General features: G+C 37.2%; 3 protein-coding genes and 1 non-coding gene across 9 annotated transcripts in view; 1 reads left to right on the top strand and 3 right to left on the bottom strand.

The window, feature by feature from the left end:
• Positions 1-133: 133 nt before the first annotated feature.
• LOC116168455 (trafficking protein particle complex subunit 11) lies at positions 134-8,193 on the bottom strand. Of its 2 annotated transcripts, none has more exons than XM_031484302.1 (14): positions 7,339-8,193; positions 7,064-7,294; positions 6,870-7,011; positions 4,275-4,445; positions 3,207-3,340; positions 2,949-3,156; positions 2,698-2,900; positions 2,441-2,624; positions 2,054-2,387; positions 1,647-2,008; positions 1,441-1,598; positions 556-769; positions 320-511; positions 134-264 (listed from the first exon to the last, which is right to left on the bottom strand). In XM_031484302.1, exons 1-14 carry the CDS (start codon positions 8,088-8,090, stop codon positions 211-213), a joined length of 3,339 nt encoding a protein of 1,112 aa, XP_031340162.1. In that variant the 5' UTR covers positions 8,091-8,193; the 3' UTR covers positions 134-210. The 2 variants fall into 2 exon arrangements, with proteins under 2 accessions (XP_031340162.1, XP_031340163.1); XM_031484303.1 differs by having other exon boundaries at positions 2,441-2,621.
• A 3,968-nt stretch (positions 8,194-12,161) lies between these two features.
• LOC116168457 (pre-piRNA 3'-exonuclease trimmer-like) lies at positions 12,162-17,027 on the bottom strand. The gene is made up of 7 exons (XM_031484304.1): positions 16,701-17,027; positions 16,025-16,259; positions 15,091-15,975; positions 14,955-15,041; positions 12,761-12,855; positions 12,339-12,437; positions 12,162-12,288 (listed from the first exon to the last, which is right to left on the bottom strand). Exons 1-7 carry the CDS (start codon positions 16,829-16,831, stop codon positions 12,228-12,230), a joined length of 1,593 nt encoding a protein of 530 aa, XP_031340164.1. The 5' UTR covers positions 16,832-17,027; the 3' UTR covers positions 12,162-12,227.
• A 1,329-nt stretch (positions 17,028-18,356) lies between these two features.
• On the bottom strand, positions 18,357-18,428 carry Trnaa-ugc. The gene has a single exon. It is a non-coding gene; the product is annotated as a tRNA-Ala (tRNA).
• Positions 18,429-19,015: 587 nt separating this feature from the next.
• Positions 19,016-24,312, top strand: part of LOC116168454 (calcium-transporting ATPase sarcoplasmic/endoplasmic reticulum type) — a 32,672-nt gene continuing 27,375 nt past the window's right edge. For 4 of the 5 annotated variants that reach the window (XM_031484299.1, XM_031484300.1, XM_031484301.1 and 1 more), the window contains exons 1-2: positions 19,016-19,173; positions 20,214-20,348. In XM_031484299.1, coding sequence (XP_031340159.1) covers positions 20,231-20,348 — 118 coding nt within the window. In that variant the 5' untranslated portion in view covers positions 19,016-19,173; positions 20,214-20,230. Of the gene's footprint in view, positions 19,174-19,701; positions 20,064-20,213; positions 20,349-24,312 lie in introns of those variants that run through there. The other variant, XM_031484298.1, reaches the window with a different exon arrangement.

Raw genomic sequence — 24,312 nt, 5'->3', positions numbered from 1 at the left:
GTTCTCTAGCGGAATAATAAGAAACTATGAAATAACGATAAAATTGAATTGTTATACTGGTCCACGATTTCGACTTTTTGGATCCTACATGTGCTAGTCTTTTAGTAGCGGTATGAAGTGAAGTAAACAAGGCTAAGACTAACAGGTTGTATTAATGAAAAATTTATTATACATAACATTTAAACAATATAACTTCGCGAGACTAAAAAATTATTGGACTTCGATAGCTTTCTCAGTCAAAACCGGAACTTTCTTGCCTTGTGGCTGCAGAAATAAAATTATTAATAATCAAAAAACCTTTCTCGGTGTGGGACCTCACCATTATAAAGACATGCGTAGGCAAAGACCTGTCTATTAAATTATCCAACTGCTCTTGTGTTAAAGTCAGACCTTCCATTCCTTCACCACTAACAGTCAGCGACAGTTTTGGTAACATAACATTACCGGCGACCAACGGATACAAATTATATTGTAACGTTTTCGTACTCGACGGTAAAATCGATAGCTGCAACTACAAAACGAATTAGCGACTGATCATCTTCAGCGGGGACTTACCTGTTTATAACCGGCGTACATGAAAGCCTCACTCGCTTCCATGTTCATGTCAAGCTGTAACAGATGCCGTGATCTATTGTAAAACTTGTAATTGACAAGGAGAGGGGTGCGCACTAATCCGTATGCGGGTAGTGGTAGTTCCAGGTTTAAAGGAATCCACTCGATACTTAGTCCCTTTATTTTGATTTGTGTGACGGCCGTCTCGCCATTTTCTCTGTGACAAAATGGTAATATTAACATAGGGTTTAGCCAGTCCAGAAATTAATGATGGCGACTGATCAAGGCGTTTTGATTCTCGCGTGACGCCAACCTTAATTAAACAATTGCTTTTCACGCTCAAATGATTTAATTAATAAATAAAGGGCGAACAAAAATGAGTTGCTGTCAAGCCGCCTTTGGAAGTTTAAGTTAAGTACACGAAGTGACTCGAGTGCAACTTATTTTGATCGCATAGTACAAAAGGTGTTTTTGGCGCGCTTAAATCCTACTGTCACCTCCACGTGGTAAGAGCCGGGCAACGTCCGTTTTCTAAGGGCGGCTAACGACAGAGGTAATCCCTAAACTAAAATAGTGTACTGAAAATAAATACATTTTGTTAATTGCTTCATTACTAATGAGTTATTAAATAAATAAACTTTTGTAACTAATTGGTCTCAGGTGTGGGGTTAAATAAATTAAGTGATTTAGTGGACGTAAATAGTTACTTCCTAAAAAAGGATATTGGAGATCCTTCGCCACTTGCATGATGGCTCATCTGAAGTACACTTGACCTTACCAAAATGGCTCAACTACCACTTTAAAGAAAGCAAAATAAGGAGTGCTTTATAAGATACTCTGTGCTCAAGCTCTAATTGATTTACGAGGTGATTGACAAAAAACATCTACCTTTTCCATTTAACACTGTAATGGCCGACTTCAATAGGAGTTTCGGTCGGTTTCAATACGTTGGCATAATATATATCAGTTCCATTATCACCGTTGCGCAAAGTTACACCTTCCACTTGGCTCTTTGTAGTTTTGTCGACCAAACTTATTGATGTCGACTGTAAGAGAAACCTATCAATCTACCACTTTGACTTTGTACCACTTACGCATTCCAAAGTTGCACTTTTTATTTCTATTGGCCATGGGGAAAGGCAATTAATGACTGGCATTATAATAAACGGTTCGTCCACATAAAATTTGCTTATATCACCAAATTTTGAAGAGGAAAACTTTGTCGTTAATTCGAACGGCTTAACGACCGGAATGTCAATTAATTCTTCCTTAACGCTTGGTATTGGTCTTTTGCTTTTTAACAAATACGATATTTTTGCGCATACATTTCTAGGGCCGACACTGTAACAGCGCAGGTAAATTTTCTTTTGAACACTTTCAGAAGGACCCAAGTTCTTCAACTTTACTAATAAAGGTAACTGTTGCGCCTTCTCCTTAATACTTGTGTAGAGCTCGGCTAAAAGTTCGGAAATTATCAAGATTTACATTTTCAACAATTTACTTTGATCGGTGAACTCGCTCGTTAAATTAATGTCGAGCTGCAGGTTGTCGATGGCACAAACTTCTTTGTTTGTAATCGACAGCCGGATTTGGTACCACTCCCCTAGGAGAGCGGGTTGATGGTGGTCGATTTTGAGGCCCAGCTTCGAATCGCGCGGTACTATCAGCGCTTTCGACAGTAGCTTGAGATTATCAAATTCGTAGATGGGGCGAGAAGTTCTGCGAAAATGCAGAAAGTCCGCGCATACTTTGTTCGCTTCGTTACCGAGGCCTGTGAATTTCAAATCGATGTGGTTCACACTGCCGTTACATAACCATAAATTTACGGCACCAATCTGCAAGAGAGAGAAAGAGAGACTGTGTTTACCACCAAGTAACCAATTTATACCTGTAACTCTTTCTCGATATCATTTGGATCGGGCATAAATTCAATAACAAACTTTTTCACATCGTTACCATTAAACGTAAGGTCTTTCGTTTCAGCCTTGTCCATTGTATGAACTGTTTGCGACACTCCACTGCTGATAGTGCACGAAATGTTCGCCAACTGCAGCGGAAAAATGCAGGAACTCCTGGAAAAAATAATATCTATACACTTATTCCAAAGATGAAAAGTGGATGTCATGGCAAATTAATATCACTCACCGAACAAGAATTTCAACAGTCACCGGCTGATCTCCCTGATACTGACTTTGGGTAAACCTGGCCTTTGTGTCGATACAGCATAAAATATTACTCATATCTAACGACACGCCGCTCGACTGAGATGCGAACAGCTGCGTCCAAAGTGCGTGTGCAGCCCCGATCGCATTCGACGGTGTATTTACGTCCGGCTCAGGAATTTGTTTCTAAACAATGCAACTCAGTGCATACAAAACCCAAGGCTGGAGACTCACGTTAATTATTCGATGTACATTCTCGTATATGTCCTTTCGCTTGTTCGTACTTATTTTGGTAGAGGGCCCTATTAGCTCCAACGATAAACTTACGTAATCCTGAATACTGGCGGTTAAGTAGGCGCACTGCAGCGCCTTATGCAAAATATCGGTCAATAAATTCCACCAGTTTTCCGTTCGATAATCCCAAAGCATGTGAGTGAATAAACTGCAAGAGATCGGTTAGAATTTTTCTAGTCTCATTTGGTCGGGACTTACGTTAGCGACTTGCCGTAATCACCAGAGTTATAGTACTCCTCCGCCATTTGTACAACTAAATATCTTCTCATCCTCAGACATCTATATGTTTTGTACTGTGATATTGCAAAACCGAAGAGCGATATTATGTTATTCTACAAAGTAAGCATGTTTAGCAAAAATTCTGAGGGCCCAGAGCTGGGCAGAATACTTTCAAAAAGTATTTGAATACTAAAAAGTAAATACATTACACAAATCAAAGGTATTTGAATACTAAATACTTTTACGTCCAGCACAAGCGAATACTAGATACAGATACATTGAAAAGTATTCAAATACTTTAAAAAATAAGTCTTATTCAAATACTTTAGAATGTATTCGAATACTTGTCACTCAATTACGCACCAAAATTAATAAGAAAAAGTGTTTTCCTGAGAAATTTTGGTGTAGTCGATTTTTGGTAAAAAAGGAAGGTTGTACACTGCCTTTTTTTGAGCTCCGAAAAAAAAATTGTCTCAGATCGACCCGGAAAAAATGTTCTTATACAATGTGGCCTGTAGAATCCATAATTTCAAACAGTTCCAGGATTGGGCTACTAGTTCAAAAGTTACAGCCCTTTGAATTTTCTTTCGAAATTGGTTTCTAGTCTATAACTTTTGATTGAGAAGCCTGATCGAAAAAGTAGGAATTGTTTTGGATTCTACGCACCAAAATGAATAAGAAAAAGTGTTTTACCGAGAAATTTTGGTGCAGTCGATTTTTTGTAAAAAAGGAAGGTTGTACACTGCCTTTTTTTGAGCTCCGAAAAAAAAATTGTCTCAGATCGACCCGGAAAAAAATTTTCTTATACAATGTGGCCTGTAGAATTCATAATTTCAAACAGTAACAAAGGTTAAGTATTCAAATACTATACGAAGTATCCAAATACTTTGCGAAGTATTCGAATACTAAATATTTGTGAAAGTATTTGTGTTACAGATACAAATACTGCTTCCATAAAAGTATTTAATTACAAAGTATTTGAATACTAAAAAGTATTTACAAAATCGAATACTGCCCAGCTCTGTGAGGACCAAATGCGTAACTAACCGAATGATTTATTTGTGTCTCTAAAAATTGCAATGCCTGTATTCCTCTTGATTCCAAATGGGGATCTGGTGGTTCGGCTGTAAGTTTGCCAGGCCTCCATGATCTCTGACCGTAAAATTCTATGTTTTTTAGGTTTTCTAAAGGATCTGGAGTGGGATAGCTGGTTATATTCTGAAAAGTAAACCGTTTGTTTCAGTTAGATCAGTAGTCACATAGAGGTCAGGATGACTACGGTTAATGTCAAGTCTCTTTAATTGTACGAAATTGATATATCAATTGAATATAAATTTTGTTTCGAATTCATAGTTTGTGTCTTGTGAAAGAGATTAATTAATTCTAACTTATAAAACTTCAGCAATCTTGTTTGAAGTACATAACTTTGCAAACTAACATCATCCAAAAAGTTCTTTAAAACATCTTATTAGATTGGGGTATCTTTCCCCAATAACTGTCATCAAAAACAGGTCCAGTAATTTTTCTGCCCACACCTCACCGTTGATATTACATTTTTTGGGTGCGTAAGAAGTGGATTTTCTCAAGGCACACATTTTTGGTAATATCTGAAAAATGCCATGTGGCGGCTTAATTTTAATAAAATTGATATACATGAATTAAACCGAACGGTTTTTGGATTATTTGATTTTTTGAAATTACGCACCTTTTGTGTCATATTACGTAGTTTGGACTATGGATAATTTATGTTTATATTCGCATTCGTAATTTGTTTATTTTGTTTATTTAATTGTATAGAAATTATGTATAAATAAAATGGAAATCGCAGTGTAAGATTGAATATTTTGATTATTGACATTACAAGTCTAAGAAAATTAGCCTAAAAATTGTCGATCAGAACGAATAATTCGTGTAGTTTTGAAATTTGGTACAGTTATTCTCTTCCCAAAGGGCGAGGGACGAACTGGCGTCGGAAAATAGGGGAGAAAAGTCCCTTTTTTCAGTTTTCTGCTTGTAACTCAAAAACTATTAATAATCAACCCCTTCAACCCTGTGATGTATCCGAAATGTCAAACATAACGTGCAGGTTATCTGTCAAAAAACGTTATTTTGCATTTAGTCGCCCCTGCGATTCCAAAGGCACCTCTAAAAAGCATTATGCGGGTCACTCTGTAATTGGGAAGAGAAAAGCATCATTTTAGTGTCTTATAAACCAAAATCAGCACCAGCCGCCATTACATAAGCAGGAGAAAAGATATTTTTTGCAGTATATCGTGCGCCCTCTACTTTAGTCTAGTTTTGATTTTTTTGCGATCTTGTACCAATCCCAAACTTTTCTTCCCTCCCTCTTTCCAAAGGGTCATCGAAATATCACACCTGTTCACCAAGTTCAGGAGGCTTGGGAAATGGGAACCAACTACCAGTGAAATGTGGGGTTGGAAGAGAGAAGTCAACGGAAACTTAGAGCCGATCAAGACCTTGGATCCTCCTGCTCGCCTCCTTACACGCTACAAAATTCTATTTTCTGGTTGTTCTGGCAAGTGCATTTGCCAAACAGCGAACATTAACCGGAAACCCAACGCCATGCATAAGGTTAGCAATCTGTTGAATGTGTATATCTGTGGTATCGCCCTTGGGAAAATTTATTTTTTCCCGTACTCCGTTCCCGTTTTCTCTCTCGGAGCACACCTTAACGCCTTCAAAGAAACCTACGTTCTAAATGTGAAGTTTCTTTTTGAGTGTAAAACATAAAATCCTGCTTTTTACCGTTCCCGTGGGAATTTCGGAAAGTGTTTTACATCAGAAACCTTCGCGTCATACGTAATTGACACGTTTGACCGTCTATTTTTTCGCATATCGCTTGAAGTGGACGGCATGAATTCTATATAGAGAGTTTTATTACGATTTAAAATGACGGAAAAGAGAAAAATTGTTTTTTACGTCTCCGTATAAGCCACCTTTCATTGATTAGAAGGAAGGGGCACTTACTACAACTCCTTAATATAATCGTTGCAAACAATTCTTAACAAACATCGAACCGTATTCCACTGATCATTTTTTTTTACTAGTGTAGGTGCACTGGCATAATACATTAGGACGTATTTCTTCTTATGCAATGAAATACTTTCATTTGTATATACGAGGCGCATCCAGAAAAAAGTTGACCCATTTAAAAAAACCTACATAAAAAACTATTGGCCGAAGGTATTTTCCGGGTTAAATACTTTTAGTGTAGAAAAAAAAATAAGACAACTTAGTTTCTGGATGCGCTATGTATATGGTAAATTTTTGTCAATATTTCTCAAAAGTCAAGTAAAGGCCGTCGCACACTTACGCGCGGCGCGGCGAAGCGTCTTTTTCGCTCACATTGATTTATGTAAGCAAACACTCACTTAAGCGATGCGCGGTATGGCTTATTGAAATCAATGTGAGCGCATAAGGCGCTTCGCGGCGCCGCGCGTAAGTTTGCAACGGCCTTAATCTGTTCTCCCATAAGACATGTGTATACTTTTACACTTACATACATACTACTGTGAGTAGATACATTGCAAAAGTATCTTTCCGATCACTGCTTGGAGTGTCATTACTCATCAGCATAAAACCGGGCATGAAACAGTACAAACAAAATATGGATCTTTTTACCTGGCACAATTCGTGACAGGATTTCTTCCTAGCAATCGCATACTGCGCCGCTTGCTGATAATACAAACCGGGATGCTGAGTTTGAACTGCCGGCAACCCTAACTTCACAGCTTCATCGAAAATATCACCAAACACACTAAATCTAAGAAAAAACAGTGCAACCTTACAAAAATCATCGAACTGTATATTCTCACTGTTTTGAAAGCCAAGCGTGATGCTCAAACGCCAACTCTTGAAATCCAATCCTCATCTTAAATCGGTCGGTATGCGAACGGAACTGCGATATCGCATCCCTGGGCAGACTGAGACCAAACATTAGCCGGCACAATTTATAATTGATAAAGCCGGCCACTGTTCTTATCTCCATAGCGTTTGTGTCCACCACTCGTATCTCTAATAAATTATTGTAAGCGTGCGTGTAATGCCTGTAAATTTCGATTAACAAAACAGTGACGTTAACAGCACCTACTTGTGAGCAGTATGATTGTCTTGCTGGAGTTCGTTTAAGAAACCCATCTTAAACTGATGCCGCACAAATAAATACTGATGGGTCGTTTTACTTAAGTGCTCTCGATGGGATTTGACATTCTTAGCTTCTAAATGATAAAAATTCTTAGCTAGATCGTAAAATGCATTTTCTAAACGTATAACGTATCCTTGCAAGTGGTCACCGTGTGGAAGAACGAATAACGACTTGGCATTTAATTCGCAACTGGCACAAAGTGCAACCGCTCTCTCGGTCGCCAGGATATCCTCCCCAGTGGGTAGTGGCAATGTATCCTGAATTAAAACCACCACTATTCTGGTGTTGCGACCGTCCAGTGCGGCTCGAATCGACTGCACACGTGACGCGCACTCGATCATCTTCTCATTCCACTGCGAATCATTCCAATCCAAATCGTAAAACACAGAGATCACCGCGGGAATCTCGTTCAGGTACTTATTCATCCAATTCTTCTTCAAGATTCCCTTCGGTATGTACCATTCGTACGAGTTCCTTTTTGGTTTAACAATGGGAAATTCGTGAGAATTACTTATGAGTCGGAAGAGCACGGGCGACCTTTCTATTCTGCGGTTACTGTTAAACGTTTCCCAAACCGCCTTGTGAATGGCATTGTTTGTAGTGTCGAGGCCCGATATGCCTACTAACGAAAGGGGTTTTGCACATAGTTCGGGTGGTAAGTCACTTTGATCGGTGTAGGTGGCTAAAACAGACTGCATCGTTTTAGTTTGTGGTTGTAAGGAAGCACATTAAAGCTTTATTTTCGGAAATTTATTTGAGAAATGGGGTTGGTAATTTTGGGGTTATGATTGAATCGGCTCAACAAATGTCATAACAATACATTTGAACTAAAAGCAGTGGCGACGCTGGTAAGGGGACAAGGGTGACCTACCCCATAATGGCCATTCAGGCATACAAGAGAGTACTTTATTCATCGCCTTAGAGATGCTATTAAAGTTAAGAGACGTAGAAAACTGATGCACGGTACTTCCTTTGCGGTAGTCGAATCGTACAGGCGATACATTGATAGTACACTTTTTACATGAATGCATTAATAAATACTTAATAAAAAATTATAAAAGCATAACCACCTCTACAGTATAACAAACACCTCTTCCTCATCACAACCCCTGCACAATGGGCTGTCAGTCAGTCTCATTAATGTGCAGGTGTTCCGCCTGTGACCATTTCTGTCGCAAGTTTGATCTTCATCTTACTTAGCTTTAAGATGGACGATGCTCATTCTCGGTTGGGGGTGCCAGAAAGATCTTGGAATGATTCTGTCCTGGAATTTTCTACCAGTGTCTTTCGCAAGTTTTGCATAAATCTTCTTTTTCACTGTGTCATATGTAATCCCACAGGCCGGTTTGGGTCCATACTTTCGCGCTTGCCGCTCTCGCAAGTTCACCTGCAACCTGGTTGCCTTCGATCTGCCTAATGCGTTTCATGGACTAGTCCTGAATCTACTATAAACGAGTCTAATCAAAGTCGAAGACTTTATGGTTGTTGTATGCACAAAGCGTTTGGTACTTTTTTTCTGATACTGCCATTCTTTCAGGTGTGAGATGTGTTGCCTAACCGTAGGGGTATGTTACCACCCACATATTGCAAAGAGTTCAAGAAAGAGCAGAAAATGTAATACCATCAGCTTCATTTGCAGATTATAAACGCTCCACGAATACCTGCTTTGCAAGTGACTGAAACTGATGTGTGATCAAAAGTTCCTAAATAGTTCATACATATTTACACAATTTTTGAATTGATTTACAATAGTAGTAGTAGGGAGGCAACATGTTACAGTGTTTTGAATGTGGAATTGAGTTAATACAATAAATTTTAAAGACTCACCACTGTGGTGGTCCTTCGAAAATTTGAATTAAGCGTTTTTAATCGAGCGAAATTAGCTATTCTTGATGAATTTTACGACTTGAAACGTAGCCAGGTACTTCTCAGAATTTAACAAAATATTTAATATAGTGACACATGCAAACAGCTTTTTTTTATTATTCCTTGCATATAATTAATGTACTGCTTAATTTGATGACAGAAAATTGCATCACTATATCCGGTTGTGTAATAATAGTATGTAAGTTCCTGCACAAGAAAGATGATTTACCACTTGCTACAAATTTCGGTTTCTGATCACTAAAAATAGGGAGTCTCTGGTATTGCCTTAAGTCGGTTATGACCATTCCAGTAAGAAACCTCCAAAGTTTAAAATTAAATTACATCAGATGCCAGTGAGTTTTGGCAGAAAACGATTTTTGTGTAAGTAAGAGATACTATGTTGTATATTTTATTAATTGAAAACAACCAAAGCGAAATTATATTTAACAACGCTTTCTATTTAAATCAAAATCGAAATAGTCAACAATCGAATCACAGTTAATTTGGTAAGAACTTGTATAATGTGCATCAAAGATTAAATTAATGGAAAAGTGTCGCCTGTAGTACTTTGTAAGTAGAGATAGTAGGTATTCATGTTACTTGTAGTAGCAGAAAACACTTCAAATTATGACGAATGTGTCTGTGCGACAGGGATGATTTTTGGCTTTTAGTGTAATGGTTTGGTAATTGGTAGGCAAATTATTTGCCGATTTAATAATAACTTAATTAGATTATTTATAATTTGCAGAGCCCAGGGCCTATTTTAAGTAAAAGAATGCCAAGTGAAATATTTGCTAGAAAGCAGTCAAGATCAGAACACGGAACAGAAAATATTGAGTACCAATTGTACTATTTTAAAAGTTAATCCTGGGTCTTTAAACGTTTCATGACTAATACAAAAACTGCAGGCAAGCAGTATGGTAATCATCAAAGATCACCATCAACATTTTAATGATACACAAATGCCAATTTTCAGCTGTCTGTGGGCTGTTATTCTATAAATTAAAAATAACTTGACCCTCTACTGATGAGCTTTTTAAAAGTATTTAGAGAAGGCTGGGTGCCCACGAAAAGTCCCGATAATCAGTCATTTTCTAACATTAACACTCCTTTTAATATTTTTAACACCGGTATAATCGACTAACACATTACACACAATTATATCATTTTTATGAATAAAATGACAACGAGGAAACACTATTGGCAGCATGTTCTGTTTACCTATTTTTATTAGTAAGGGAATGTCCTCTTCTGCGGGAAAAAAATGAAATGAGGTATAGTATAAATAAAATACATTTCAGGTGCACGTGCCTATAAATATAAAAATACGAACAAAATTGTCAAGGTCACGCGAAAACTGTTACGAATTTACTCTTATCCACAAATGCCAGGGTATTGGATAAAATTAGACTATTGTGAAACAATGGTAATATTTGCCATCATCCTACGTTTTTTTTGGTCAAGAGAATAAAACTGAATTTAATTGTTCAAAATTATAAATAGTCAAGTTGAATAATTACCGATCCAAAAATACAAGACCTGCGTTTCAAATCCGGCGCTCTATATTTGACAATAATTAGAAATTGTGCTTTGCAAAAAAAGATTCAAGGGCTACTTCGTGTTACTTTTAATTTATTAGTGTAAGATATTTGGCAATGATCGCTTTGGCGAAGAAATCACAATGCGTTCATTAAAAACATAAATTAATTTTGGATGTCTGGATGATAATGAAATAATACTAATGAAGATGCTCTTATTTATACCTACCCGGTTTAGATTGACAAAGGCGTTAAAGATAATGAGCAGTCCGTATTTTCGTTCATCTAATGCGTGCCAAAACATTAGTGAGCGGGTAGGCATTATTTGACACCTAATTTAAGAAAATTGCGGTGAAAATTGTGTGTAAATCTGGCCCATTGTGACACAGCAAACTGGCGATAATTTAAAGTAAGTGCACGTTAGAAGTACTCAATAAATATTAACAGGTGTAGTATATGTGCCATTAGGCAGAAAATAGCGCCCTATTTTATTCTATTGAACACTGGCTGAGATATTTTAAAACTCCTGGTGTACCTATGTACTGATGAGGCCTTTGCAATTTATACAATGCGCTTTGGATAAAATGTGAGAAACTAATGACATCTGTGGTTAAATAAATAAAGAAGTCAGCAACTTGTTCAACTGAAGGCAGATTCTCAATTCAAATTTGGCGCTTTGATTATTGTTGATTTCCTTGTTTCTTAGCCCCCCAAGGGTGCTTCAATGTACTCCAAGAGTCAGTTTACCATTGTCCATTCCTTTACGCTAGCTAGGAAAATCCACCCTTCTTGAAAGAAATCCAACGGCCAAACAAACGTCCGGTCTTGAAGCTACAGCTAGGAATAGAAGCGACCCAATAGCTTCACAGTCTTGCACAAATTAAAGAAATGTAATTTAACATGGCAAAAGGCAACAGGACATTTTCAATATCTTTCATAGCAACACATTACCATTCGAAATCATTAAGGGCTGGTTATTTGATTTTTCCATCGATACAAAAATTGAGGACCCTAACAACCAAACACATACATGTAGGTACGGTCATTGACAAAAGTAATGACCGCCTAATAGGTAAACTTTGCAACCTAAACAACCGACGTGCCTCGATGCACGGTTACACAGGAAGCTTCAAATGTCAAATTATATTTGACCAATTTTTCGCATCTCGCCAAATAAGAGAGATATTGAGATGGCCCTCTTATCTCAAACGCACTGTATAGTAAGTTGTAATCACGCGTTGTGCTTTGCTGCGTACTGAGGTCAAAATACAGAAAAATTATTTGGTGAAGTTTCGTTTAGGTTACCACCAAAGCAAGAAAAAGCATTTGAAGTGCATGAATAAAATTTAAAAAAATACAAAAACGTTCAAAATTAATAGCTTTATAATATATTCATCCTCAATTACTTAAAATAAACAATTATCCCTCCAGCTAGCGTGTTTTTAAATACCCATACCATCCCAAAAACGATCCAGACAGGATCAGCCCACTCCTGCAACAAAACCGGCTATAGATAGCGTATATTTACACAGAAGTGCTTACCAAAAGAACGCGCTCGCCACAGGCGAATGCCTCAAAAAACTGTATTGCTGTATTACAAAATCCGGGTGAGACTGAAACTTTCTTAGAATCCTGCGAGCGCTAAACAAAATGCCACAATAAATTATAATAGAAGAAGATTAAATGCATCGGTTGTAGATTTAAAATACCAGTTGCAATATGTTCATACTATTATTAGGTGGAAAATAACAGATAAAAGTTTTGTTATTGCCAACTTGGCATGTTATTAATAAGTAGCAGGTGCTTAATAGTCTTGCCTAAAGAAATTTAATTAAGAAGGACTTCACAGTCTGGTAGTGTAACTATCAAGGGAGGGGTGGTATAAATAGATATACAATACAAGTTTGTTTAGCTAACTTAAAAAAAAACGTAACTACTGAACCAGATAAAGAATAGACACTTACCTGCCAAAATTATCCACGGCTACTATTGCACGCTGACCATTTGATGAATATGGCTTTACCTCCACAAATCCACAGCTGCTCAGCAGGGATGTAACCTAGAGAGTTCTTTATTGATTTAGTCTGTAGGTGATATACCAAAAATTTTATTTGGAAAGAATAATGGTACGTCTATAGTTACATTAGAATTACCCTGTCCATATTTTCGAAACGCAGTAATACATTGTTATCTTTTTGCCTCGCTTTTTGTCTGAGACAAAAATTGACAGTTGAACTTCACCATAAGCCACTTATGTGTGCCACATACCATTTAGTTTATAGCAATTCCATGCACATTTATAGCTTACCATTTATGGTGGTTTTTTAATGAACTATATTGACTGCAGTTGCTATTTAAACAACAATTTTGATGAGAAAAATAATTAAAAAATGGAGCAAAATTGGTAAATGTAGCAAAATTTGGGCGAATGTGGCAAATTTCGAATAAAATGTGGCAAATATAATATAGATCCAAAGTGTTAAATGTGCTGTTCAGTGGGCCCTATTCTGATTGAGACTGCATCTCAGCGGTTTTTAAAGATAGACACGTGCTGTCTTTGCGACCCTGTGCCACTTTTTTGTGAAACTTTTAGACCACAAACAGAATAAGTCTAGCTACGTTTGTTTCTGAGATACAGGGTGAAAACGAAAACTGCCTCAGAAATAAACATAGCTAGATTTTGTGGTAAGATGGTATTAAAAGTTTCACAAAATAGTGGTACAGGGTCGCGAAAACCGCAAGTCGCTATCTTTAAAAACAGCTGAGATACACTGCAGTCTCAACTGCTACTGCAACTAAGGGGGCTTTTTTCAGTATCATTTTATGAGTCATTTTTTTGATTTCCTAAAAAATCCAGTTAAAAAATCAAAATAGGCCTATGACAAATTCAGGGTTCGCAACTGATTTTAGCAAAAAAATAGAGACTTGGTCTCTAATTACATATTTAAAAATAGAGACCATTTAGAGACCTTCGAGAGCCAATTTCCATACAAAATTAAGCAAAAAATATTTATTTTGTAATAGATGAGACATAGACGGCAATATATCTAAACAACTATAAATTGTGCACAACTCTTGTGAGGATAAAACGCATTTTTTAACCCAAATAGCTTTTTCTTGACTTCACCAATGGATATATTCCTTGCAGACGTCCCAATGGCCCTTTGTGAGTACCCTCTTCCGACAATCCGTTCTCGAGGTATAAGGGAATATACCCGATCGCGATAAGAGGTCGAGGAGGAGGGCTATGGTTGGTAAAAATTAAGTCCTTTCGTTGAGACCTTTCATTAGAGTACCATGAAGGATAAAACTATTCCCCCCCCTGCCCCTCCACACCCTACTTTGATAAGAGGACAGAAAGAAGAGCAGTAGTTGGTAGAAAACGGTTGATTCGTTGAGACCAATTGGTTGTCGTATGTAAAAGTTATGTACGTTTTACTTTCAAAAACAGCATCTCAGGAAATAATTCGTGTGGGGGGCGGGGCCCTTTTAGACAGCGAAATTTGGTGGCCGTCTGGCACACCTTCAAAGTATAGGCTACCTACGGCAAAGAATTCCAGGACTACCTACCATTCTCCTAGAAGTAGTTCGAAACGGCAGAAGTGGGTCCGGACGGACCAAACGCATTTTTTTTAATTCTTAAAAAATGCGCTAAAAATGTAAAATTTCTGCGGTTTATCAATTATGAATTATACTTTTTTAACATGCAAAATTTAGAGACTTTAGAGACCAAATATGAAAAATAGAGACTTTTAGAGACCAGCATTGAAAAAAGAGACCAATGTCTAAGAAAGAGACCATTTGCGAACCCTGCAAATTTTGCACGTGTACTCAGTTTTTCATCCTGAAAACTTTTCTTAATAACATTCGTGCGCATCTCGTCCCAAAAGAACACCTTACTGGTATGGCAAAATTTTTTTTTGAAAATTTCAAAGACACCCTTGCTATTCTAAGCTAAAATTATGTCAAAAATTAGTTTCCAACCAAGCAGGCATGATGCCCAGAAGCTCAAAAATCAATGCGACAATTTTTTATCTTTTACACGGACACTGACTACCACAATCATACTTTATGTCTACCAATATAAATTATAAAATTGCATGGTAAGTCAGAATTTTGCAGTTTAAATTGGAACTACTAAAAATGCCTTTTCCTTACCTTGTTAATATCGACAGGTCGCCGTGTAAGTCCTTGCACGATCAATCTCGGCGGTCTTCTCGACTCGGGGTCCTCGCCGTCAAGTTGCTAAAATTGACTATAGTCCCAAATGTTGATCAAGTCCGCTCTAACTTACAATAAACGACAAATGTCCTCGAGCGATATAAACTCTATTTTCAAACTGACTAACGGCCTGCAGTAACTCGTTGCACATGAACAATTTCCGTCTCACCTGAGATTTTTGGGCGGCGCACACGTGAGCCAAACGTATAAAAATGTAACCCGTACAAAACGAGTCCCAACCGGCGTTATGAAAGGTACCGCTATTGCAACCTTGTAGCTGGATGAAGGGAGATTGCGGCGCTAAGTGGCGACCGGGCCCATCTTTGAAATACAAATAGACACTTGCCAAACCCGTCTTTAATTTTTGTTTATCGTTCAGTATGTTTCTGTACACTTCAAACGTTATGTACTTAGTATCGAAAATTTTTGGGAACAGTGAATGGACCGTTCGTTTAAACAACAAGTAAGATTTCGGTAAAGGTGTCTCAAAATGATGGATAAGCAACATTAAATCAAAAAATAAATTATGTCCGATAATTGGTTTCTTTGACAATACCAACAAACGAAACACTCTGGTAAACCCCAATAGATTAGACAATAGTTCTCCATGCAGTTTGTCATTTTTAATCAACTCAAGACACTTTTCTTCCGAGACTCGCTGCACTTTAAAGCCCTCATCGTCCTCAAAGGTCCATAAGCCTCTAAACCGACTTCTCAATTCCCGATGACAAAAGTATTTTAAGTCATAATTATATTTAAACGATTCTAAATATTTCAAAATCAATTCTTCAGTATCTTTATCATTGTTCAACCAATTTTCTACACTTTGACAACACTCATCTAGGAGATCCTCCAAGACCATGGACTCCGAATTGCTGCCGATGCAAAAACTGTCCGCCTCCCTCGCTACTTCCTCCTCTTGTACACGGTTTAAGTACGGAATACCCTCATATACCAACTGAAATAGGCACAATGTAAGTTCAGAGTTTTCCAATTTTTGATCTTACCTTGTTAAAATCGAAGTTATGCAACGAGAGAAATTGAAAGGAGGCGGCCTGCGACACGAACGCTATGTTGGCAATTACGGAAGTTCTGGGAAATGTGTAGAAGGTGTACGGGTGGCCTTTGTACGTGTTGGAATCGGGATCGAAAGTGTACGCCGTCAATCCGAATTGAAACGGAATTATTTGCTGAACGGTCGTCCGTAATTTGGAATATCTGTCTTGTGCTGAATCGAACAGACTAAAAAAACCATAAGGTTTTCGTTATAAAGAAGATTATAGGTACTCCAAATCCCTAAACTAACACTAAGGCTACACACACCCCCGCCCCTTTCATGAATTCCAAAAGAACTATTGAAGAATTTGATTGAATTGGCATAATCATTTTCCAAAGATCTTATACTTAATGAGGTACAAAAATATTTTTTGCAAAAGGAAGTCAAATAACTATCGTCCGCCATATTGGGGCCAATTATGAATATAGCACAATTTTTTTAAAACCTTAACAAGAATATAATGAAAATGAAATACATCTTTATAAAAATTAATTTCTAGACAATATTTTCATTAGCGTTTTGCATTTAAAACACCGTAAAAATGGCAATATGGCCGACGAGCATATCAGTATAAATGCCAGAATTGTATTGTTACGCCACTGCCTTGTAGGTTAGAATTAACTTACCTATTTTCTAAATTACTAGAAGCTGTTAGGCAACTGAATTCTGTATCTATTGCAATTAATTTTGCACTTTTTAATAGATTTTCTAATTCTGGAAGAATTTCGTTAAAGTTTTTTAAAGTCACTTCACACATTTTAAAGATCAGGGACTTAAAATGTAATTAATTAACTTAGTTTACACCTTTTCTATATGAGTAGAGCACTTGTTGTTATTCTAATTTTAATTCACGTTTCGTTTATTATTGGAAATGTAAATATAGAATTTTTTAATTTTGTAGAATAATAAATGTTTACCCCCCTTTTCTGTACTTGTGCCACTGCTGGACTGTGGTTCCCATCCCACATTGCGTACCACAGAATATACACAAAAATCCACGGGAAAACTACAAACGTATAAATATACAAGGCTACAAAGAATAATTTTGAATTTATTAGGATAATAGGATGGTATAATGTGTATACCTCCTGCACCTCCAAATACAATCTAAAACTCTAGCACAGACTGGCCCTCGTTCCAGGAGTACAAAAAAGTGGATTGTAATTGAAAAAAAAAGGTATTGGTGTTCATTTAATCCCCCCCCCCCATTTTTTTTCGCGGCACGTCCTGTTATTTGAGGCAGCATATCTGGTCACCTTGTCCAAAAACAATGTGAGGCCACCTTTGTGTCTACTATGACTGGAGTGATTCGCCCCCCCCCCCCCCCCCCCAAGATCACTAGACTGTAGTCTATTGTGCCATGCAGATAATCCTCCTTGGTGAGGGAAAACTCAATTTTTGGTGGTCGGCTATGAAGAAGCACGCAAGCTATACATATTAGGTACGTCCTTTCACTTTTCCCAGTCTTTTAATCAAGAATATGCAAAAAATGATCAAAGTCCTCCTGTGAGATCGAAGGGACTTCAGCGCATTTTTGTGTGGCAGATCAGTATTCTATTAGCCACTTTCGACTCAACCATCAATAACAGATCTTGTCGAAGACTACTACAACCGTTCCCCACTTTCCACGTGCACCCGCAATTCGCTTTTAATTTTAAAGTTAAAATCGTGTCGGGGGCTACCACATTCCCTTTGACGGTAGCCACTTCCGACGACCAGTTCACCCGCAATTCGCTTCTATTGGCGACACGAGAAACAGAGACAGCGATTCGAGATTTACGAAACGTTAAACCGTGTGAGTTCGCAACGGAAGGTAAAAGGCGTCCGAAGTTGACTACTTCTCGAAGACGCGAGCGCGCCTCGCAAAAGGTCGTTAATTTCGCCGCTAGGACAAAAAACAAAATTCCGCCATGCAGGAGTTGTGCGCGTTTACAACATCTTTCCGACGACATCAATTTGAAAAGAATCGGACCAAAACTGTAGTAGAAGATAGGAAAAAACTGAAAAACCTTCACGTTAGTATACTACGCTCGAGGATGACGCCCAGATGTCGCCAACCCCACATCATGTAGCCATGTCTCTCAGGTTGACAAATTTCACGGCCTTGTAGATACACGTACACCCGTTGCCTTTCTACAAGAGTTCTTCTACGCGCCCACATTTGCAGCCAGCCAGCCAGCCAGCCAAAGTGAGATTAAAAGCTACTTTTTACAAATAAATTTGCAAAAATGCGCTAAAAATATGTTAATAATTAAATCAAACGGGATTAAATAGTAAAAAACTGGAGATGCCGGGGATCGAACCCGGGGCCTTTCACATGCAAAGCGAACGCTCTACCACTGAGCTACATCCCCGATAAAACAAACGTTTTTACAATATGTTGTAATTGTGCCATCTATTGTTATAAATTAATAAAAAAAGACGTAATTGTTTAATAACTGCATCAATCAAAAGCTGTCAAAGATACTTATAAGCCCACAAGTAGGGCACACTTAAAATAAATATGCAAAGCTTTTACTCGTTGCCAAAATTATAAACAAGATGAAACAATGCGGAGTACGATGGGGCCAAATTTTTGAACCACATTTATATAAATCACCCGTTGACAAGTTGGAGGTGATTAAAACAAGTTGATTGTACGTTTCACGCAATTGCAAACTGGAGGAAAACGCGCGCTCGTTATTTTCACTAGCCAGACGTCCTGTGAAATGCACCAAAAAAAAATCTTACACGAAAAGTATTTTAGGGAATACAGTTTTGGGGGTATAAAAATGCACGAAAAAAGTGCGCCTTTTTTAATCGGGGAGCTTTGGACAATTTAAAAATTACATCTACAGTACTGTTAAAGCAAAAGAGTGAGGAAAATCCCGGGTTTTGGCGTCCTGCCAGAATCGTGTATCCCATTTGCGACAGGTAGTAGTAGCACCGAGATTATAAAAACCTCAACATTTGCATTTGGTCAGCCGTCTGTTTAACAACTATTAGAGTGAACTTCTCGCATGGGGTGCTAAAAGGGCACTTGTGACCGTTTAGCTAATCGTTTTATAGTGATCGCCGACGAGTAGTGTCACTAGGGACCACATTTTTGTTTGTGTAGGGGTAAGTTGAAAGTGAATCAGTGAAGTGAGCCTAAATCAAGATCGAAGAAGTACCCTTTGGATATTACACGGATTATTATTTGCTTAAGTAACGGACTGGGAAAGTATGTTTTTGGGGTGGTTTTTCGCGCGCAATTACATAACAGCTGATTGCGTTCAGAATGACGTTCTTTTTTTGTTATATGAGCCAAAATACTATCTAAGTGCGGATTTTCTCGTCGACTTTGCTTATTGGCTCGTCCAACGAGCCCTTGCCAAAATAATTATGAAAGTCGCGTCGTGCTAAAAGCGTCCGCTGGCGCGCTGGCAAGGCGCCCGAACAGGGAAGGCTGCGTCAGTCAGTTGTACGCCGTTTGACGTCGTATGTTCTCAAAATAAAGTTTTAAAGTTATGTAAAGCGAAATATCCTTCTGTCGCAAAAGAGAAATTGCAGCGCCGCGCGTACAAATTCGAAAATTTGCGCGCTCGCGACGCACCGTCACATGATCAAAGCTGTCCAATCACAGGCATCCACATGCTATAACGTTCAATTGTTTCCTAAACGTCAACTTCACAGTAGTACTGTCAGTTCTACAGTTGCGTGGTGTTAGTACTCACACGTTTTGCTTTTGTTTCATTTCACAGAAATAACAAAAATTTAGGTTATATCACACCACTTTTTCTTATACAAAAGACGCCACGTTTACTCACAGTTTTTGTTGAAAATTAGTGCGTTTGTGCCAAAAAGTGATATTTTCGAGTATTCCTTATTTTATATAATGTCCAGTGCGAGTGTTTTCAGTGAGAAACTTACTGTCATCTCGTAGTTGTTGAACCCACGTGAAGCTTTTAGTCAAATATTTACCTAATTTATCACAAACTCTGTTAGGATTTATGCTGTTTTATAGAACGGTGAGTTCTTAGCGCGACACGCTGTTAAATTGCGAAATCTTGACCACGTCAGTCAAATTTGAGGTTAATCCCTCGAAGACTTATCCCCACAATCACACTTTACCAGTCCCTCTACGAGCCACCCCGTTAATCGGCTGTTAAATTTTTTAGAACACAAACCCGACACCATGGAGGATGGCCACATGAAAAGCGTGGACGAGGTAGTCAAATATTTTTCCGTAGACCCAGAAAGAGGATTAACGTTAGATCAAGTCAAAAGGAATCAGGAGAAATACGGACCTAATGGTAAGTACCGAATCATTTCGTAGGTTATAAGAAGCAAGGTACACCGAGGACTATGACCGTCCACGGATATTAGTTAAATAGGTGCGAGATTGCATAATCAATGTTTTTCCTCTGATACTGTCAAGCTTGCCGCCCCTTTAACGAGCTGATGAATAGAGAGTTGAATTGGTTCAAAGTGAAATTCGTGCCATGGGAATTTTTGGAACAGTAACTGTATTTAATTGACAGTTCCACTAAATCCATGTTAGATAGGTACAATTGGTATATGACAATTTTAAGTGGTGATTATTTTCATACCTCTCTTTAATTAAGAAAAAGATGTGTCATTACAAGCAGTGAATATTGTAAATAAATATATTGGTTGCGAGAAAAATCAGTGCTTTTTGAAATATGAACATCTTGAGCAATTGTTTTTGATTCTGCATGCATGATTGTGATTGTTTAAGTACAATTTTTCAAATTTTGGTCCCTACTAGCCATGTGAAAATGAAAAACAGTGATAATCACACATCACAAATTCAGTAGGTATGATCTCTTAAGGAGGAATAAGTAAGGGATATAAATGAAAGTGCGTTGACATTATCTGTATTTTTTTATTTCTATGGCAAGGTAACTGAAACCAATACAAAGTCAGTATTTTTGTGTTTTTAAAAAATCTCTTTCAGGAATAATTTTTAAAATATTTCAGTAGCGCACATAAGACCCATGTTTGCCATTAGTGTGAAAAATAACCCAAAAAACCTTTATTGTGAGACTTCGGACATTAAATAATTGAATATTGTAATTTTTTAATTTCTTGATTCATTAATTTCTGGGATTAAAATTATTCTAGGAACGAATGTTTTTAAACGATGTACCACTATATTATTATGACAGTTCTACATTTAAATAAAAACTAAAACAAACCAACTAAAAACAAACATTTACATTTTTTGGTATGGGTATGAAAATATGTGAGGGGAATTCAGTCTCAAAAAATCTATTGGTCGCCAAGAAGTATATGGGTTATAGCTTGTGTTTGATTAGTCTAAAATGGTCGCGCATGCTCAACAGTATAGCCGGGGTGAGGGGGCTATCGGGGCTCTGGCCCCCGCAATGCATCAACTGGTAGTATGAATTTTTTAGGAAGTTTTCAATTGTACATTTTTTTCGTTTTTGTGCAAAAAATTACAGATGAAAATTTTGAAAAATTAGGTTTGGTATCGTTACTTATGTCAGACAACGGAATTTTTTGAAAATTTGACAAGAGCAATTCATCTAAAATATTTTTAAATTGGTGGCACTTCCTCTTATACCCAAAGTTGCTATTAGGTATGGTTTCAAAAATTTTTGCTTAGTTGGCGTCGAATTAAATATTTTGAAAACAGTAGTTAAGGCTTCGGACGGACGGAGAAAGTAGCCATAATAGCGCCTTCCAACATACTCGCCAACATATATTGGAAAATACGCTAAAGGTGTTCAAGGAACTTCAAAAAATATATTTCATCCATTTGAAAAGGCACAATATACTTATACAGGGTGTGGCATCTAAGACCCCTCGTCCCCTCTTTACCATAAAGGTACGCTCAAACCGACGCGAGAATGCGGGAGCGCGACGGACGCGTGATATACATGCGAACCGCCGCATCGGTATGCATACTTGCATATCCCGCTGTACATTAGGAAAAAAAAATTTTATGTTCGGTTCAACCCCTCGTTGTTTTATTTGTAGTAGACACAACGTTTTAATAAAATAATAATAATACTATCCCGCGTCCCTCCCGCTCCCATTTCTGCATTCCCGCAAAACATATCGAAGAAATGTTCTGGTCACCAGTGGCGTATCAAACTTAGGTTTTTTGAATTTGGAATGCTCCATATTTTATTGAAGAAATGGAAAAAAATTATTTTTATTCAACATGATACTCTTAACTTCAACGATTTCGCCATTTTTTTTGTAAATTTGACCGTTTTTCGAAATTTTTTTTCAGAAAACCTTTTCCACCGTCACTGTCAATGTTGAAAGCGAGGGGCAAACCACTTCAAATTTTGGGTACACTAAAATTCTAAAAGAAGTTCTAAACAATTCTGACTATTCTAAAAAAATTCTAGAACATTCTTAAAAATTCCTACAAAATTCTACTGCTACTGCTAGTACACTAACATTCTAAAAGAAATTCAAAAAAATTCTAGACAAATATAAAAATTGTTTAAAATAGTAATTGTGTGGTTTGAAAAAAAAAAACTAAAAATAAGTACTTAAGAAGTACTTATTTTTTTGTGTAACATTTGAGCTAACCTTGTACCTTTAACTTCAACGATTTCGCCTTTTTTCTGCTAAATTTGACCGTGAGTATTGTAAAAATATTCCAGAATCTAGAATATTCTAAAAAATTCCTATAAAATTTTACAAAATGCTAGTAATGTACACCAAAATTTTACAGTGATTTTCCCTTGTGGTAAACCACCTCAAATGTTGTGTATTGTAAAATTCCAAAAACTTCTAAGTAGGTATTCTAAAAAATTCTGTAAAATTCTCTGAAAATTCTACAAAATGCTAGTAGTGCACACCAAAATTTGCAGTCATTGTCCTTCGTGGTAAACCACTTCAAATGCCGTGTACACTAAAATTCTAAAAAAAATTCCAACAAATTTTAAGGATTATAAAGAAATTCTACAAGATTCTATAAAATTCCTTCAAAATTCGAATTCTTTTTTGGTATCCGCGGAAATGTTGTAGTTTCGACTATCGAGGGTTATAATTTGTTTCAAGGGGGGGGGGGGGGCATTTGAAATTAAAAAATATTATTACTTACATTGGCGAAGGTCAATAAAAAAATTTTTTTTCGATAAAGGACTTCAAAAAATTATGTGAAAGTGGAAGAGGCCTGTATTTTCAGATATTTCTTCAAAATTCGATTTCGTTTGAGCTAAGAAACTGACTTGTAATTACGTTGTTTTGTGGAGTGTTTTAGATTTTAATACCCGAGGTCCATAAAAATAGACGATTTTTTATCGTTTGGTGGGAATCCTGATATTTCATTGTTAGTACCACCTACTTTAAAATCAAGGCCATATAATCACCGCCAAAATGAAATAATTCAAGATGTTTGGACTTTGGAGGTCGTTAGCAGTTTGGAATTGTCTCGTGTTTTGTTGACAAATGTATACATATACATACTGAACATGTGAAAGTAAAAAAGTATCTACCAGCCATTTTAGTGTTTCTTCCAGGGTTCCGATCTTCATCGCATTCCACAGGCCAGCAATCATATTCTGACATGTGTGAAATTCAGGGGGAGTAACCCAATCGGAGAGTATCGGTTTCGTAGATTTTTTTTGAATTGCATAATATAATTAGCAATAATTATGATTAAGGCTTATTATACAGGGTGAATTGTCTAGAACACTTATATCTTCCAAATAGCGTTTTTAAAGAAGCTTTTTGTAGTATTCAAAAATAAAAGGCTTGCTAAAAATCTACGTATTTTAAATTTGTGGTCAGTGGCGTACTTCTGCATGGCCAAGGGCGGCTTTTTTTAATGACATCCACTGGTTTTTATCATATATTATACAGAACCTGAACTAGAAGTCCCTCGAAGAATCCAAAAATATAATTGTAAAAGTGTTTTGATTGAGAAATATGAACAACATGAACAAAAGTTTCAACGAAAAGTGTTTTTTTAAATTTTTTACTAAAGAAGCAAAAAGAATTTGTTCGTCTGAGGACTTAGGGAGATGAATTTGAGGACATTCCCTCGTCTTCGGGTCGCTCGGCATCGTTTTGTACCCACACAACGAGTGACAGACACATTTTAAAAAGAAGTCACTGTTGCTCCTGCCCGACTGCCCGGAAACTGCAATGATCTTTAATGGTTTTCCAAATGATACTTCAATCGATTAGCTGATACGAGTCATTCGAGAACATTCACAAACAAGTTTTATCTGGGCTGATAACGTGGTTAACATTCGATTGATGATACAC

Source organism: Photinus pyralis, unplaced genomic scaffold, assembly GCF_008802855.1.
Source record: "Photinus pyralis isolate 1611_PpyrPB1 unplaced genomic scaffold, Ppyr1.3 Ppyr1.4_LG4, whole genome shotgun sequence".
Lineage (NCBI taxonomy): Eukaryota > Metazoa > Arthropoda > Insecta > Coleoptera > Lampyridae > Photinus > Photinus pyralis.
Note: the sequence above shows the minus strand (reverse complement) of the source record. Positions and strands in the feature narration are given on the sequence as shown.